This window comes from Mya arenaria, chromosome 17 (assembly GCF_026914265.1).
Source record: "Mya arenaria isolate MELC-2E11 chromosome 17, ASM2691426v1".
Classification (NCBI taxonomy): domain Eukaryota; kingdom Metazoa; phylum Mollusca; class Bivalvia; order Myida; family Myidae; genus Mya; species Mya arenaria.
In genome coordinates this window covers 34,211,722-34,231,057 of record NC_069138.1, presented here as the reverse complement: position 1 = coordinate 34,231,057, position 19,336 = coordinate 34,211,722, and the positions used below count along the sequence as shown (strand labels likewise).

At 36.2% G+C, this 19,336-nt stretch overlaps 1 protein-coding gene across 1 annotated transcript; it reads right to left on the bottom strand.

Moving 5' to 3' along the window:
- Positions 1 to 224: 224 nt before the first annotated feature.
- Positions 225 to 18,515, bottom strand: LOC128224398 (influenza virus NS1A-binding protein homolog). Its single transcript, XM_052934222.1, has 8 exons — positions 17,716 to 18,515; positions 10,640 to 11,052; positions 9,859 to 9,959; positions 3,925 to 4,105; positions 3,014 to 3,129; positions 2,550 to 2,753; positions 1,857 to 1,973; positions 225 to 1,616 (listed from the first exon to the last, which is right to left on the bottom strand). The coding sequence occupies exons 2-8, from the start codon at positions 10,993 to 10,995 to the stop codon at positions 1,522 to 1,524; spliced, it is 1,170 nt and encodes a 389-aa protein (XP_052790182.1). The 5' UTR covers positions 10,996 to 11,052; positions 17,716 to 18,515; the 3' UTR covers positions 225 to 1,521.
- Positions 18,516 to 19,336: the final 821 nt, after the last annotated feature.

Sequence of the window (19,336 nt, the reverse complement as noted above, 5' to 3'; positions counted from 1 at the left end):
ATTTTTGCGTTTCTGCTATTAAATACACGGTTATCAGTCATTAATATTTTCCATATATGCATTATTTAGTAAGTAGTTATAGGTTTATCATTCAAAAGTGATGTTTGTTATACATGTGTATGCTTTGACTTCGAATAAGAGTGTCACTTTAAACTATTATAATATGTGTCTCTTTCGCTTTATGTGTAACGTAGATATTACAAGTACAAAACCAAACACATCTGTTGCAGATATAATACTTTTACTTTTTTGAGCATTTCTCACATCATTGTAATGTACACGTTAATCAGGGGTTCTAACCTTCAGGATAAATCCTAAAAACAGGACAGAGAGCTTTAAACTTCAGTCTTATGTACAGTCTTATGTACAGTCATTAATATTTTTTGCTTGGATGTTGACATCAAAACAGTAATTAGCACTTGAAGTTTATATAAATATATTGGAAACAATCAAAAGGGGTCAGACCCCATTTTACTGCTATGGGCATGACACCCTTATACTTAGGCAGGATCTGCATACTTTTCAGGGTTGACAATTCCAAGCTGCTAGATCCCCTGATAAAAGAGTTGACATAGGTACCCTTAACAAACACATATTGTAACAAAACATAAATCATAATTTAAATCGTATTTAGAGACATGTTTTGGTTATTTTCCCCGACTTGTGCTTAACAATCAATATAGTGCCGCATGTTTCTGAAATATTGATCAATTGTAAACAGTCATGTTAAGTACGTGTCGTAATCATTATACACCCTTCAAATGTGCATGTATTCACATTGTTTTCAATTTGTCATTCGTCTCATCGTTGGATTCTGTTTCTATCAAATCCATTTTCTAATATAAAATATGCGTGGTATGATTTCGCTTTGTAAATTGCTTTAATGACAAATGTCCATGTATCATCAATGTCGTCTAAAAAGCAACTACATTTGTACAGTAATGCGTATGAAGTTATTAATAAATAAACCATTCTATCATTGTACTTCCCCAATTGGAAAATATACATCAATCATTTGCCCTTTTAAATGCTTTTTCTGTTTCTTTCACACTTTTTTCATATTTTGCGATCATTGCATAATGATATTTTTTATCACAACTGTGGCAGTGTTACACTGTTTCTATCACAATAGATTTACATGTCTTTGTTTTTGTCCTACATATATTGCTTTTGCTATGTATTTCCGTATCTTATTCTTGCTGTTTTTCTCCAATCACTGAAATATCCTCCGATGTTGCATTTCCTTAATTTGTGGTTTATGATGTTTTTATCAATCACCAAACAAATCCCCGATGTTGCTTTCCTGATCCGTTTTTTTGTTATTATTTTATAATTATTATATCCGTTTGTCCGAATTATTTTTGCATTTGATCATTTTCCTTAGTTCCTTTTTTATCACGTTTTGTTCTTAGTTGTTGTGTTATCCTTTGCCCCCTTGGTTGTTATATCACCTGCACCCCCCCCCCCCAAATTAGTCCTAACTATTGTTCTACACCTGTGTTGCCCTAAGAGTTCGGTTTATCACCATAGCACCCATTTGAGTTTATAGTTTATTTTCTGCTCATCGTGTCTCCGCGGAACCTCCAAGATTGCTGTCACAACATTGGTCAGATCACCTGCAAAATAGCAAAAATGACGAATAGTGTATACGTAAACAAATTCATTATTCGATGTAGTTTATTCAGATGCACAAACGTCTGTTTCTGCTGCTTTTACCATCTCTATTTCAAGGTTATTTGAGGACGTAACAGGAATTGACATTCATTACGAAACATATCAAACGTGTTTCTTAAACATGATATTAAAACATACCAAATTGATGTTTATATTTTTGCTTCTTCTGTTGGTAATTTTACCTTTACGGAAGTGGAACTCATCTTCCCAGGTTCCCCTGTCCGTGTTAAAGCACTCACAGACCCGCACGTCCTGACCCGTCTCCAGGTGACAACCCCCGAACACGTAAATCTTCCTACCTGAAAGGTCAAGATCAAAGTCATCACGATACCAAGTTTATATAAGTAATGAGAGAAAATATGGTAAGGCATGTCTTTGAACATGTTAAATCCTAGAGCATTTAGGTCTTAATCCTTTTAAAGTCGTACGGTCAATGTCAATATGTTAATTCTGATTTCTATATCATTTAACTCTGTCGACCGATCTCGTCCTTACAATGTCAATTACACTCCCGAAAACGACCATTCCTGCAAGGTCACAGGGTCATGTCCAAAGGTCAAGGTTAACGTATTACTGTGTTCATATACATACGTCTTCCCAATATCGGTATTCAATGCAAATTTCATTTAAACACTCAACACATGTTCTTTCATTTAAAATAAAAATAATTTTAATTGAAAACATTATTTAATGGAACTTCAATAAAAAAATGCAAGTGATGTGTAAAACCCACTGTTCAAGGAATATTACTGCATTTACTGGTTTTATTTTTTTTAATTTTAATTTGATTTAAAAAGCCATATAAGCATATGCGAGCGATTGAATTAAACTGCATGTCAGAATATTCACATTCAATTATTAACCATATTCTTTACCTATGGCTTGCGCCGCACAGCCGTGTCGGGGACGGACCATGCTGGGATAGCGAACGGTCCAGGGGGAGAGCACTTCCGACTGGAGGCTGTTTCCTTGGGCTTTGTGGCGGCGGACGGTGGATACCGCCAGCGTATAGGAGAAGATACCCCGCTCCGTGATGAACCGACCATCGTCGGCGGCGGCGTTCACCCGACATGACACGCCTAGAGAATATGGTTGTTCATAAATACATCAATAGATGACCCTTATGGCAAATTCACAGCTATGATACTAAATGATAGCATATGCATTTCATGCTTAAATTTTTGAATCTTTCACTTCAGTTGATACACATTAGATGTGAGAGTTTAAAGTGAATTTCATCTTTCACATAACATTTACGTACTAAAACACAGCGTAATAGGTCTTTCTGTCAAAGTTTCAGATATCAAGTTATTACGTTATAGGGATGAACGCTATATACCTCCTATGAAGTATATTTTGTGACCCACTGTGCACATTGCGTACCGGTCCACACAGCGAGGTAGAGAGTGGGGGTAGTCCTGGTCTAGCTCCGCCCACTTTCCGTCCTCATAGATCCTGCAAGCATATGAGGGTTACTCTCGTGATACGTAGGTTACTAACAAATTTTGAGGAAATTAGATAATTATTAAGGGAGAAAACTCTTTCTCATTGCCGAATGTTCAATTGTCCGCCCTTCTTTATTTTGGCGCCTTTCTCACTTGTTCTTTCGTTTTAATCCGGTTAGGACGTGTGTTTTCTCCCTCCCACCCGCCCGGTTCTTTTATTACTTTTTGTCGAACAAGTTCTCAATTATATCTTTGATAACCCTTTTTTCCTCTATTATTTTAAGATATTGAACTTTTTGTATTATGTTTTCACTTTATTATGCTTTCTGATGTGGTGTATCCTCGCATGGAGGATTTATGGCTGCTTTTAACATAAGCTTTATATCTATGTTAATTTCATTTCCAATCTAGCCTATTATTTCGGTCAAATTAAATTTATATTTTACTTTTGTCTTTGTTTTTCGTGAGCGCAATAATTATTACGCAGGGGCGATTCTAGGAATTGACGTAAGAGGGGGCGTAACTAATGGGGCGCCTCTCTCTCAGAACCGAAATATATTTGGGTCAAAATGTTGGCAGCGAGGATTGGGGAACTCCCCCAAGAACATTTTAAGATTTTCTATTGCAATATGGTGCATTTTGTGCGTACTTTATTACTTTATTATAGATGTGTTTAAAACTGTTAGGAAGCCAGCAGTGTCTTTATCATGATAACATTATAGAAATATGCATTCATATATAATTTATGAAGAAGATTGTTTAAGATTATAAGCGTATTCTTATTTATACATAGCATTTTTCTCACCAGAAATTATCGTGGCTCCGCAACCCGTAGTCCCCGCCTGCGCAGTAAATGCTACTTCCGGTAAGGACACAGCTGTGATTCTTCCGGGGCGCCGGAAGTACGCCTCCGTCCGTCCAGGTGTCCGTCCCCGGGTCGTACACCTCACACGAACAGGCTGCCTGGCCATCACTCCGCTCACCACCTGTCGGGAGGTTAAACACAACTTTAAAATCAGTAAGGGCACCGTATCGTATGATATGGTCATAGGTTCACGATAATAGAGACTTGGTCTTGTGACATCCACGTTTTTGCCTCCATTAACAAATAGAACATACCTCGTAATAAAAAAGAAGTATAGTCACGACTTGATAAAATACTTGCTACTATGGTACTAAAAATAAGTAACAACAGTATAATAAGAAATTTATAGAACATTTATGAGGATATCTGCATGAGCGGAAAATCTTCTTCATAAAAAAACGTTTTGCAATATATCGATATGGCGGAAACCATATTGCCATATATACCATATCGTCAAACAGAACATCTGACAATACATATTGATATATTGATGCAATCCTAATATAATCCATTACTTTAACTAGCGGATTCAGGAGGGGGCGCCCTCCCCCCCTCCACTATCGTCCAAGTTTACAATTTGTATAAAAAATATCGGAGAAAAAATATAAAACGCTCAAAAGGTACCATTTCGGACTTCTTACAAATTCCTTAAGGGACCCCCCGTTTGCATTTTCAACCATATACATTTTGGTTTTTGGGGGAGGGGCGCATGTCAAAAGGTTGCGCCTCTAAGTAACGCCCCCTCTTACGTCAAATTCTGGATCCGCTCCTGAGTTTACACCTTATTAGAAACAATAATAAGTAATCTTCAAATCAGGTTGAAAGTAAAGCAACCTTTCTCGCTGTTACACGCAACATTTGACGGACATTTGACTAATGAAATGTGTGATATTTTAGATTTAAGTGATCACACCGGATGCTATCATCATCATCATTTAAGGAAATTGCGTTTCTATTGCCATGGCAACGTATCAAATGAAGCCTTTCTTAACTGCATTAGACATTCAATATCGTAAAGGGAATGAACCAACATTGATTTGAGACGGTTTTTGTTGTTGTACCTGGATGCTACTCACGTCTTGTGTGACATGGAAGAGGCGTAAACAACAATTCTTGTTATTTATGAGAGTTGCTGATTTAAACAAGATTTTTTTTCTATCAAAAGATTTTCAATTTCCAGATATACAAAGTATGAGCATAATCCAAGGAGTTACTGTGGTATTAGTACGTGAAAAAAATAAATAAGTGATGTATGCACAACACAAAATCATCTTGACAATATTAAGAAGGAAACTTTGTTGAAAATTCTGTAATATAAAACTTTAAACGAACAGGAGCATAACTCATGAAGTCTCTTCTAAGACAAGTGTCTCTGTTTCCTCTGGTTGTTTGTTTATTTTTGTTTGAATTCAATCTAATACTTAGTGTAATGTTTTGACTGTTGAATGGTTCGAAACAAACGCTGAGGGACTATTTTTTATGAAATTGAAGACGTCTTGAGCGTCATCACATACTGTGCATCAATATTTCCTAATGGACATTTCGTGTTGCAAGTAGAAAAAGAAAACATAAACGGGAAGGTATTCATCCCGCCTGTACAGAACATCTTAATTAAGAATATTCGTATTCTCATTAGTTTAATGGCTTGAACCAGTCGAAATACGAAGGAACGACAGAAATGACGAAATGAAAATGTGCCTGTTTTTGAATTATTACTGTGTTGACATTATAAATCATTTAAAGGCCGACATTTCTTATTTTAAAACGTACATGAAAAACACGGATAGATTCATGTTAACATCGTCTTAAAAAAGGAAATACGTCTTCGACACGAAGGTAAGCTCAGACGACGTTGTATCACCCTACTATTGTGATATTATCATCAATGTCGTCTCAAATGATACCTTTGGTCAGCTGATTTTGTTTAACTGTAACGTCAAATTGTTTCAGCAAATATCTTGTTTTAGACGTAATTATATGGAGCCACGATGTCCTGGACGTCGTCCGTGGTGTCGCATTTCATACCCGTTCTCTTCCTCCGATATTTACCATGTTTTTCCAGTCTTTACCAGTCTTTACAAAACTCCACCTATACAGCTTTATGTGTGTATTTTCGTTCATATGTTAAGAGCATAAATGCCTTTAGCCTTTTATATAAAAAATACGTTTGAAACAGTAAAGAAAAAAGCGCTTTCGTCATTTATTGTGTCTGAGACTAAACATAAATTGTTCACGGCCTTAGGACGGGGTCGTTCATCTTTGTTCAGTCTTATATGGCAAGCACTCAGCATGCTCTTTTTCTATATAGGCTTATATTGTATGAGACAACGGTTAATTACCATGGTTACTTTAAAATCCTTGGAAAGTTAAGCGACCGGCGTGTACTGTTAGACTGTCTTGTACTGGCTCATACTTCTTGGACGAGATCGGTTCGTCCTAACCATCAAATAGGTTTATAAGCAGTTACAAATTTAAACTGGTCGCGTTTGACATGCTTTTGAAAATTTACTTAAACAAACACTTACATATATTTGGAATACAGCTAACGTTTTTAGCCAATACAATTGCAGATAGGCAATCAATAAGTACTTTCTCGGGTGTTAAATAGTCTGGCTACTTCCGCTTATCCGATACATACTGCTTTTGTCAGATTTTGCGTTGACAATTTGTCAACCTATGATGTTAGGTGACTTGCAGTAAAATCTTAATGATTAAGAAAACCACGTTCGCCCCGCCCATGCTGAAACGTTCAGATTTAACTTGTCATCTTACTATAACATATACAGTCGAACCCCGTTGGTTCAAATTCCTCGCTGGCACGAACAAGATGTTAAGGATCGATTCCTTTATACTGGGGTAAAAAATCCCGCTTGGCTCGAACTTTCCGAGGCTCGAAGAATTTCCGCCAGTCCCTTGGAGTCCAAGCCAATTGGGTTCGACAGTAAACGAAATGAATCGACTTAAAATTTTGGAAGTGATTTAAAAATAGAGCGTGTAAAAATCCATTGTATTTATTTATATGAGTATTATTCAAAAGTGTGCCTGTTTCTATTCCATCAAACGCTTGCTCGTTGATAATGTTTTGTAAAACGAATTTACTGACAAAGTTGTCCGGTTAGCGCGGTGGTTAGTGACCTCACTTATTATCCAGGCGACCCGGGTTCGACTCCCGTCCTGGGCGCATTTGAGTATGGTTAATGGTCACCAAGTCGGACAAGTAGGTTTTTTACAGGTACTCCGATTCCCTCCACAACACATGTCCACACTCTCGCGTAACATCGTGCCAACGAAAATGACTTAGTTTAAGTTATGATAACTTTTCTCACAATCATTGTAAAATATATACTGCTTAATTTGTTTTTAGAATATATAGTCAAAAGTTGAAAAGATAAATGATATTCAAACCTATTGGTGAGGACACCCAACCCACCAACCTCTGTCATGCTAAGAACATATTTTGGCGGTTCCTGTGGATCCGTCATTGTCAAGATTCTACGATAGCTTGTCGTGCGCTAGGGTGATAAGTTGGCCCGTTTTACATAGAGTATATACAAATATCTCTTCAGTTCACCAGATATACCAGGGGCGGTTCCAGGATTCGACGTCAGTGGGGGCGTAACTTAGAGGCGTAACCGTTTGACCCGCGACCCTCCCTTAGAACAACAATTTATTTACATAGCGTTGGCAGGGGGTTTAGTACTCCCCGAAGAAAATTTGAACAATTTATAGTCCATAAATGGTGCATTTTGGGCGTATTTTATTTCTTTTTTTTCCTGAATTGAAATTAAAAGTAGCGATTTAATGGGAGGGGGGGGGGTGCCGGGGCAGCCCTCCATAGAACCGCTAGTGTATACGCTAAGTTATAGCTATTATTTAGTATACTAAACAATCAAATAAACATTAGCTAAATGTATCATTCGCCAGTGCGAATGCGCGAACCGCACGATTTTGCCAGACGCTTTCTAAATGATTAAATCAGAATCCGCGTGCATACTAAAAGCCTTTTGATTGTTAGAATGTCTTGTCCGAGGGATTGACAGGTTGTTTCCTTAAATCGTTTCATATCACTGTGTACCGAGGGATTTAATGCGGTGTTATTTTGTATGGTAAGGTTCTACTACCTGCAACTTCGCATTAATTCCATTTTGTGGTCAGCATTATGTACGATCCATTGAGAAGGCAGTATTTTAGAAGCTTTCCAAAACATTCATTACAGTAAATAAGCAGTCAACCGTTATTGATGTTAATCAGATGAAGCGGTAGATATAAACAGAGGCTGGGCAAGTTAGTGGGTAGTTTACACAGTATAATGTAGACCTCTAAAACATACAGATTGTTAGTATGTGCTTACACAAAATAAATGGTCATGCGAGTACTAACTATCTTTAACTATTACTTGGTTACATACTGGTAGAAACATAATGGGGTATAAACAATATATATTATATCAGTTTACAGGCGCGTAGCTGACTATACGAGAGTGCGACATTACCCTAAAACTGTCCATTTTCCAAGACTAAATAAAGTATCCCAGAACGCCCAGAATGCACCAGATTGCACCATGGTTTTCAAAAATTCCAAGGGGGCATGCCCCGACCCCCCCACCCCAGCACAATTATGAAACCATATGAAAAGAAGGTTATCTACGCCCCTGGTTTATATGCTCAAAGTAACGATGAAAGCGATCGTTTTCAACTCATAAAAAATCCCCCCATCTTTATAGGACACCAATAAAATATATAAATCACCGTTGTCATACAATGCGTCAAATAAAATGCGGCATTTTTTCCAAAGCGTACTAAGTTACCTTAGACCAATTCAACACAGAAGCTTCTTCCCCTACAGTAATCAATGCCATCACGTCAATCACGTAAGACGTATGAGGATCGAAATGACGTGACGTCATTCAAACATTTTTTTAAAATCTATTTATCATCTTGTATAAATACGTGCAAAAAGGAATCATTTAAGACAAAGGTGAGTACGACCTTTCCTGCTGGTAGAGAAAGATTATTGCATAGGAGATTGACTCTTAGATGCCACGTATGTGATTCGTATGTAACGAAAATAACAATGTTCTATGTGCAATTCCATTAAACGGCTGGACTAATTGCTCTTCTGTCTAGGTGGTCTGCTGGCAAAGCTATTATGTTGTATAATAATTGTCTAAATCTTCGGGTAGTCGATATCTGATCACGCATTCACGTAAAAATGCAATATGGTATTTTATACAAATGCTCTCTATGCGTAGGGAGCAGAACTTTCCACTTATAGAACCAGTGACCAATCATCAAGCAATGGTGATGTTTATAACTTACTGATTGCCTACATAACCAACCAAAGACGTATAATTTCCCGTGCATATTTGATATGAGACTTACAACGATGTCTATTAACCAACAAATGTTTCTTAAGGTTGGTCAGATGCCCAAAACGTCGAAAACAGAACGCCCGACTAGCTGAGCAACTGTTGTGTGACCTATAATATAACTCAAGACAAGTCATGTCAATGTTATCCATGCTATCTGAAGTTTGGTCACTTAAGTATGATGGCTGTTTTCAGGCAGTTCGAAAGATCGAAAATGCGAAAATGCGCCAAGTTGGCTGAAGATCACATTTCCAACATTTCGAAGCTAAAATGTAACAACGCACAGTGGCATAAATCAGCCACCATGGATAAGCAATCTGATATGATCCCGAATCTTATATAGTCTTTTGCGAGCCAATATTTCCAATAGCTCACACACACCTTTTATCGCGAGGTTTAGAGGTAAACGATTGTAACTTCATTTACATTATTTAATGGTTAGGTTAGTCTAACTCAAAACCCTCGAACTATGATCCGTTTAACTATTTAATGTCTACTTGACGTACCACATATGTGTATTTTCCCATTCAGGACTGCAAGCCCGAACTTTGCCCGTGCCTTGAGGAGCGGGGAGCACTCGGTCCACGTGAAGTCGTACGGATCGTACCTGTAAACATGGTGAGTAGATCACGTGTGTAGTGCAACTCGTTTTAAGGTACCTGATGTAAAGACTTTTGGATTCCTGATTATACTTTCTTATTTTGGTATCATTCAAACGGATTAAAGCGCAGAAAAAGAAAATGAAAAACAAAATATAGAAAATAAGAAAACGAAAAAATATGTATTTTCACGACCGATTGCAATTGAAATAAATAGTAGATAATTACAGACCACAATAACTGTGTGTATATTTTACTTTTGGTCATTTACATATTAGTAATCCATGACCATTGGATGCATATACCATAATTATAACAGTTGTTTCACAGGATGCTTTTAAAACACATTAAAGCCATCTGGTTATAATTATTCTATGAGTTATCAGAAAGAGAATACAGGCACTAATTCCACAAATGACAGTTTTCACATGTATGTACAATTCAAGTGATCTATTGTTCTACTTACAGTCGAAACTCGCTATGTTAAACTCTGTTATCTCGATGTCCCGGTTATTTCGAACCCGAGTTTTTCGGTTACGTTATTGACTTTTTTGTTTTAATGTTATATCGAATGTTCGTTTTCACGAAGTATTTCCCGATGTCCAAACGACTTCGACATAGTGGGTTTCGACTTAGTTTATTTCCCCATCCCAAGCTTTTAAAAGACCAAACTAGTTACATGACTTACTTCACTACCCTGTGCAGGTGCTTGCAGGTTTTGACGTCATATCCTCCAATAACATACAATACATTTTCCACCACGGCCACACCAAAGTTTGAAATCCCCTTGGTCACTTTCCAAGTCTCATACCGCACCCCATAAGACTCTATAGATGTCCGTTTTTGATTCAACAAAACAAACTGAGCCTCGCCCGACCCCGACCTGTTAATTATGTACAGTCTCTGCTGAATCGGCTCTTTGTCCATTATAAAATCGTCCAGCGAACTGGCTTCTGAGATCAAGTCCCCTTGGAGAGGATACCGTTGTGACTTGTTTCCGAGGTACTCATTCAAGAGGTCGCCATTTTCGATTCTGGACGCCATCTTGAGATCGCCGATGAGACGTACGGCGAGGCCGGTCTTTTAACGTAAATTCTTGGTCTGAAAAGGATAAACATGTTGAATAATACAACATAAAACATAATTCTTATTCTAAAGCATTGTAATGATAGTTTTACTTTTATTTGAAAGGGTAAAAAAATAATATTAGACAAGATGTTTTGCTCATTTTGATAAAAAAACTCCAGTATTGCACAACATGACGCTCAGATTTGAGATCCAATGGACATCAGACAGCAATAAAGATTACGATCAATACACAAAAGCTGTATTCTGTACACAGATTTGTTGGGCAGGATCAACTATAAAAGGCTTAAACTAGGCCTTTAAGCATGGCTCTCACTGCCCGATTTCGCCCATTAATCGTGATTTATCGGGAGTACATTGTCTGAAGTTTCTTGTTTGTACGGATGTCCCTTACGTGGGAATACTCGCGATCAATCTACAACGGAAATACGAATACTGGCGATAACCGTACGACGGAAGTACGAATACTGGCGATAACCGTACGACGGAAATGCGAATACTGGCAATAACCGTACGACGGAAGTACGACTACTGGCGATAAGCGTACGACGGAAGTACGAATACTGGCGATAACCGTACGACGAAAGTCCGAATACTGGCGATAACCGTACGACGGAAGTACGACTACTGGCGATACCCGTACGACGGGAATACGAATACTGGCGATAACCGTACGACGGAAGTACGAATACTGGCGATAACCGTACGACGGAAGGACGACTACCGGCGATAACCGTACGACGGAAATAACGGAAATAGGAATGCTGGCGATAACCGTGCGACGGAAATACGAATACTGGCAATAACCGTACGACGGATTTACAACTACTGGCGAAAATCGTACGCCAGAAATACGTTTAAAACCGGTAGCCGTGCGACGGAAATACGAATACTGGCGATAACCGTACGACAGAAATACGAATTAAAGCGATAACCGTACGACAGAAATACGAATAAGAGCGATAACCGTACGGCGGAAATACGAGTACTGGCGATAGCCATACAACAAAAATACGAATAAAAGTGATATTTTACGACTACTGGCGATAACCGTACGACAGAAATACGAATACTGGCGATAACCGTACGACAGAAATACGAATTAAAGCGATAACCGTACGACAGAAATACGAATAAGAGCGATAACCGTACGGCGGAAATACGAGTACTGGCGATAGCCATACAACAAAAATACGAATAAAAGTGATATTTTACGACTACTGGCGATAACCGTACGACGGAAAAACGAATACTGGCGATAACTGTACGACAGAAATACGAATAAAAGCGATAACCGTACTATGGTTATACGAATAAAAGCGATAACCGTACGACGGAAATACGAATAAAAGCGATAACCGTACGACGGAAATACGATTAAAAGCGATAACCGTACGACAGAAATACGAATAAAAGCAATAACCGTACGACGGTAATACGAATAAAAGCGATAACCGTACGACAGAAATACGAATAAAAGCAATAACCGTACGACGGAAATACGATTAAAAGCGATAACCGTACGACAGAAATACGAATAAAAGCAATAACCGTACGACGGAAATACGAATAAAAGCGATAACCGTAAGACGGTAATACGAATAAAAGCGATAACCGTACGACAGAAATACAAATAAAAGCGATAACCGTAAGACGGTAATACGAATAAAAGCGATAACCGTACGACGGAAATACGAATACTGGTGATAACCGAATGACGGAAATAGGAATACTGGCGATAACTGTACGACAGGAATACGAATACTGGCGATAACCGTACGACAGGAATACGAATAAAAGCGATATTTTTACGACTAATGAAGGTTCCTTATTTGCGTAGTAAATCGTGTTTAATCGTAGAATAGTCCTGTCAAGTCGAACTGGATTGTCATAAAACTAAAGTCACGACCAATAACGAGTGCCCACGAAAGGGCAGTCCGACACTTGGTAGACTATACCCCATTAAGTTTCGACTACAGAAAGATTGTGTTACGGTTTGAAAAGATCGTATTAAATCGTAGCAGCACCGCACTTGTTGTAAACAGTTCAAAAACGTCGTGGCTCTTCCCGATCCCTGGCCCCAATTTCTCGAAACTTCTAAAATCCCCTTTTACAGGATTAAGATAAGCTCAGTATATATTTGTTTAATAATCTGCGTATTGTTTACTTCTACGTGAGTTGTTATACTTCAGATAGGAATTATCTTTATCATAATCACTATTAACAATTTTTCATTATCAAAAGTCAATTTAAGTATTAATTTAGCTAATTGAAATAAGCTATTGAAGCCAGTTTAGCGGAAATGTCTAGAAATTGGGACAATGGTCACAAAGAATCACGCAGATGTTGTTAAGATATGTCAAGAATCAATTACCATACTGTATAACGTACGCTATTAATTAAACGGTCTTGTTTTTCGTTTGAACCCGGGAGTATTTTTTTTGAATACTGAGATTTTATTTATAACGTTGTTCAAGGCGTTTACTAATTAAAAAAAGTCTTTAATATGTTTGCATAAAGTGTATACACTAATTGTGTTTCTAATTGAGGCTGACATTAATTTTAGTACCACATTTGACGGACAACGAAACCATGACAACAAGGGCAGTTACGGTTTTTAGTTGTTTGATTTCGATCTATCTATTGACGCATCTGACGCATTATCTAAAAGTTTTTTTCATGTCATAAGTAAATTTAATATCGTTTCAATTAATTGGCAAATAAAAATAAAATAAATGAAAGCAAATTAGAAATGATGCGATTAATAGCATTTTCTAACGATATGAAATGAGGTGAAACCTGTATAGGATCTATTCTATTGACACAATCAGAAAATAATGAATTACATAGAAATGTCGATGTTAGAGCACACTGCTTACCTTAATAGTCTTTTAAGAATAATACCAAGCAGGCTTAAAGATATGTACGTATTTGTTTAAATTGCAATTAATCCATAAGGCACGACTTTGGAATAACTTAAATGCCTATAAGAACATTCAGATAGGAACATGATTGAATATTACACTTTATTTAGTTTATACTAAAGGAGACGCTAACAAAACGAATTATTATAATAGAATATTCAAATGCAATTTCACCATGTAACTCCGACAATTAATCAATGCGAAATTCTATAAATTCTAAACAAGAAGAGAAAGTAAATACAAAATGTCAATAACATGTAAACTGATTCCTGCTGTTAAATTATTATTAGGGAGACGGGTAGCGATCTATATAACAAATTCTATAACCATCCAGAGTTGTATTCATGTCATTTGATTTACTGCATTTTTCTGGACTATTAAGTGAAATGGTTAAACCTGTAATAATAGATATAAGTGGATGCTAATTACTTTCCTATGTAAATTAATCGCGCGTTGGGAAAGGTTATCGATTGACGACCCTTTAAATTGATAACTTGATTTATCTCTGTTCAGGTTAAGTTGACTTTGGTACTATAGGAACCATTGACGAGAAAACGCCACAAAACCATTAACCATTTGTTCTGTGATTTAATACATGCAGATAAAAAACTATATATTGCCTTCACTTTCTTTTTTTTCCATTTTAATTATATTGAATTCGTCTCTTATGATACTTTGCGTATCGATGTTCTAATTTGGATTATTTGAAACCATTATCCCACTTCAAAGCGATGTTTAAAGTGAATGGATTAAAACGTGAAAAAAACACAGATTTCTTCCATTATTATGAACTAGGGCGAGCTAACACGGGCTTCTGTAGTCTTTATTCTGCATGCGATTTTTAAAAACTCCATTGTATATATAATGTATAATTGTATGGCTTGTTTACATTGAATACCTGTAAGGTCTTAACCTTGTGACTTTAAAGGGACCAGACACCACATGGTGCCAAAATCGGTAAATACATTATTTCCACAGGACAAGCCTAGAATTGTCGAAACGAGTTAGGATGAGGCCGATAATACATCATTCTACATGTTTAAAATAATTATAATTATTCGTTGAGTTTACCAGTTAAAAATAGCGCATACTGGTTTTCCAGTTTAAAGTGTGGATATGTAGCACGTGAAAGTCACGTGTTTAGTACAGATTCAAATTCCGACGCTATTTTTTTTAATTAACTGGGATTAACATTGTAATCATACCCAGTAAATTTCGAATAGAAAAAAAACACGCAAAAACTGCGAAAGATGCATTTTTTGTAAGCGATGTGATACATCAGTACATAAGATTCAATGCGTTGTACACAACGATATCAATTTCACAAGTTTTTTTTTACATTTTTCTTTTTCTCTTGCAATAGTGTCATCTGGTGTCTAGTCCCTTTAAACAGTGCAAAATTGTACACTTGATTTCCATAAAGAGACCGATGTTTTTGCTTTAAACACTGGTACTAACGCCTTCGTCTTGGATATACACCTCCGCTTTTGACGTCATTTATGGTCATTAACATTATCAAACGATAATCTCATTTAATCTTGTCGGTAAAAATATGTGTGTAAACAACTAAAACCAAGTTAAACATATGGCAGTCGTACAAAACAAGCAGTCGTAAATCTAAACACCTCACCTGCTGTATACCTAAGGAACGCATAAGTGCATTAACCCTTTCGTCAGTAGCTTTTTAAAGCATCTTAACAAATCTATGCAACTCGTAAAACGTTCTTTTGAGTGTCTATCGACATAACGTAATAAATTGCTGTGGCTTAACTGTATCAATATTGACACAAGTGTCTTCATCAAACGCAGGAGAAAGTGCATTCACGTCCATGATCAGAATCGTAACCTTTATCCGACTGGGGATTACGGATTATGTGTTTTAAGGTAGCTAATGTACAGATAAGCTATTTATTTTATCTACTCAATGGCAATAATGTTAGATTTTGATTTGCTTGGTGACCCCTTATACTTTTTACTTTTTTTGTATCAGTTGATAAGGTATAGGTTTGCTGACTGTTAAAATATAATCATATAAATTTAAAATGTAATTATTTGACCGTAAATCAGGGCTTGTATTCAATTCTGGTCTTAGATAGATAGCTAATCGGATTACTGGTTATAAATAACTAGCCTATAGAGTGAATGAAGTCAGTGATGACTTTAAGGTTGACTTGCGTTGAATATTGAATACCACCACAGTATATTTTACAGTTTTCGAATGATATATTTTTGTTCTTTATTTGAACTGAAATCGGACGTAACATGTAATATTTCGCAATCTGTTCAGGCCAAAGAAGCTTATATCTGAGACCATTAACCCTACTCCAGGCTTATATTCAGTTTATTTTTTACATATAATCTTTCGACACATCTAACGCTTTTATCTGATATCAAAATCATGGGATAATCAGCCTTCAGTGTTAATATTATTATCCTTATCCTTAAAATTCCTCAGCGATTCCATTCAATCTACTGAACAGTTATTATAACAGTCCAGTTAAAACACACAGATACCATTATTACCATTAAGTTTGTTAATTTTTGTTTAAAGGGACTTGCGCGTGTTTTGTTTAATGCATTTTTTATGAAAAGTAAAGTGTGGCATACCATTAGGATTGTTAAAACTAAGGAACTGACGGCTTGAAACCATCAACAAATGTTGATATATGCTCACACATTGTCTTTGAAGTTCACGACTTTGAATAACGTGAATAGTAACGTTTTTTCCAAAAGGCTCAAAGATTAAATTACCCCAAAAATTGTGTAAGAGTCCTTGTGGGCGAGCGGTTTTGAAGTCATTTTTCTTTTTTTCCTTGATTTTACCGGCTTGGGTTCGCTCCCCACTAATACCATTTTTTATACTTAAATTGATTTTTTTTTACTCTTTTCGGTATCAAAGAGTAAAATATTTAAAATATTAGTGTTTTCAGTTGCATTACCTAAAAAATAATATTTTGGGACCAAAAACATGAAAGAGTACCTTTAAGTCAGCCTTAGGTATACAACGGCGTCATGCCATAATGTAGCCATTACAGGGCGCTGGCAGACCTTTATAAACTCCACAAAAACAACAACAACAACAACAACAACAACAAAAAGTTGGTTAATGAATTCGTCCCGAGGCATCAACGATGTACTATTGAATATGATACCTTAATTAAGCTAATTTTTTACATCAATATCAAAGTTTGGCCTATGTTAAATGTATACATTATACAGCGACTTTAATAACCAAATATATACAAAGCACAATACAACGCTTTGATAAACTTTGATGAAATCATTCAATCGATCGATGATTAATAGATACATGAATTAGTAAATTAATGAATCAATCAATTTGCATTGTCTGTCGATCGTTTTACATATTTTTATTTGTAATATTGGTACCATTTTTTCGTTCTGTCAAAGAGTTGGATTGGTTGATTAGTCATATAAAACATTGGATTATTGCACTCCTGCGTTGGAGGGCACCGATACTTCCTTAAACCTTTCAGTCGAAGATGACATACGAAAATGACAATAATTTGTATCAACTAGATATTGAAAAACATTTTTTTTGCTATAATTCGCTTGTCGCGTGTAACGATATCATTTTGATTATAAATATGATAAGTTTCGTTGAACATATATTGAAATGGAAGTAATATCAGTTAGAATGTTTTAATCATTTAACACCCTTAGCTATTTTGATCATATTCGATAATTATTTTCCCATTGAATTACTTCTCTCGTAAAATGCTAAATATCTTACCTCTCCATGTTGATATTGATATATAATGTCCTCGTTGGTTATGTATATTCAGGTGCTCAGTACATGAGTCAAAATATTCCCCCTTGATGACCTTAAGAATTATTATCACAACAAATATGCATGTATACTACTGATTCTTTTAAAGATTACTCTCCAAGTGATAAATGTTCTTGTTGAAAACGAATCAGTATTCGCTATGTATATTCGTCAAAATATCAATCCTCGCCGTTCTTAAGAATTATTATCACAACTAATGTTTACTACTGTATCTTTTAAAGATTAGTCTCCAAATAATAAATGTTCTTCTTGAAAAACGAATCAGCATTCGCTATGTATATTAGTCAACATATCACCTCTTGTATACTACTCTATCTTTTAAAGATTACCCTCCAACTGTTAAATATTTTTTCTTGAAACGAATCTGTATTTGCAATGTATACAAGTCTGTATATTAGTCAACATATCACCTGGCGTTCTTAAGAAATATTAACACATCCTATGTATACTACTGTAACTTTTAAAGATTACTCTCCAAGTGATAAATGTTCTTCATGAAACAAATCAGTATTCGCATTTACAAGTGTTTCATTTTTTGTTATTTAAATCCCATTATTGACGCTCATCTATGTAATCACTTTCTTCTAAAGCACTGACATAGTGTCACACTCGACAAATATTTATACGACTGCAAAGAAATGCTTTTTAAAGTAATTTCTTTACGCGTTATTATATTGAAAAATAACTCAATCACAGGTTTTAAATACTGTTTATTTAAATTGGAAGTAATGTACACAAATGGGTTTAAATAGAACCCGTATCGTCTAATTATCTGCTTCCAAAAGATAAGGCGACTTAAATACCGGGTATCTACCATCTATACATTTTGGGCTGAGCCCATTGAAAAAATTAACTACAGAGCATATTCTACTATTGTTTATGATCTGTATACTGCATAACGAGGCCTATTAATTGAAACGCACGATATACTTAAGATTAGCCCTGTGGGTACAATAGTTATACAGCTGATCGATGCTTAATGAAGATTGGAATACCCATATTGATACGTTAAATCTTTTCAATACATGCTGGCTTATGGCTTAAGTTTGAGCTGTAGGAAGTCAACATTAATCTGAAAGGTTTCTTTATCCCATTATTCTATAACATCGTTCCCAACTTACTGCTTAAAGCTATACAGAAATGTTCTTTGAAGACATTAATAAGCATTGAATGACAAAGACTAAGTTGAGGGTTTCGAGTCAATAATACTCGTCCGAAAGGCACGCGGCGAGAACTATTCATTGTAGCTGGGTATCCCACATCTTCTGTAAAGGTGATGCTACAACGCATTGTAGTATATGCAGTATATAACTTCTAAATTAGTTTTATCAATAACATTCAATTCAGACTTTAGTTAAGACTATCTTACAACAGTCGAGCCGCGTTGACTCGAACTCGCTTGGCTCGATTCTTCGTTGGCTTGAGCTGGATGTAAAATACCGATTTCTTTATACTAAAGGTAAGCATTCCCGCTTAGCTCGTTTTTTTTCGAGACTCGAGGTACTTTCGCTGGTCCCTTGTAGTTCGAACCATTGAGATTCGAAAGTATTTGTTAATTCCTTCA

What these genes read in the sequence shown, in the direction of transcription:
- LOC128224398 (XM_052934222.1), bottom strand. Translation starts at nt 10,995, where the DNA reads ATGGCGTCCAGAATCGAAAATGGCGACCTCTTGAATGAGTACCTCGGA. An exon ending in TGGGAAAATACACATATGTG is followed by an intron (nt 4,106 to 9,858) that starts GTACGTCAAGTA and finishes ACCTCCCGACAG; the next exon opens with GTGGTGAGCGGAGTGATGGC. An exon ending in CTGTGCGGCGCAAGCCATAG is followed by an intron (nt 1,974 to 2,549) that starts GTAAAGAATATG and finishes TTGACCTTTCAG; the next exon opens with GTAGGAAGATTTACGTGTTC.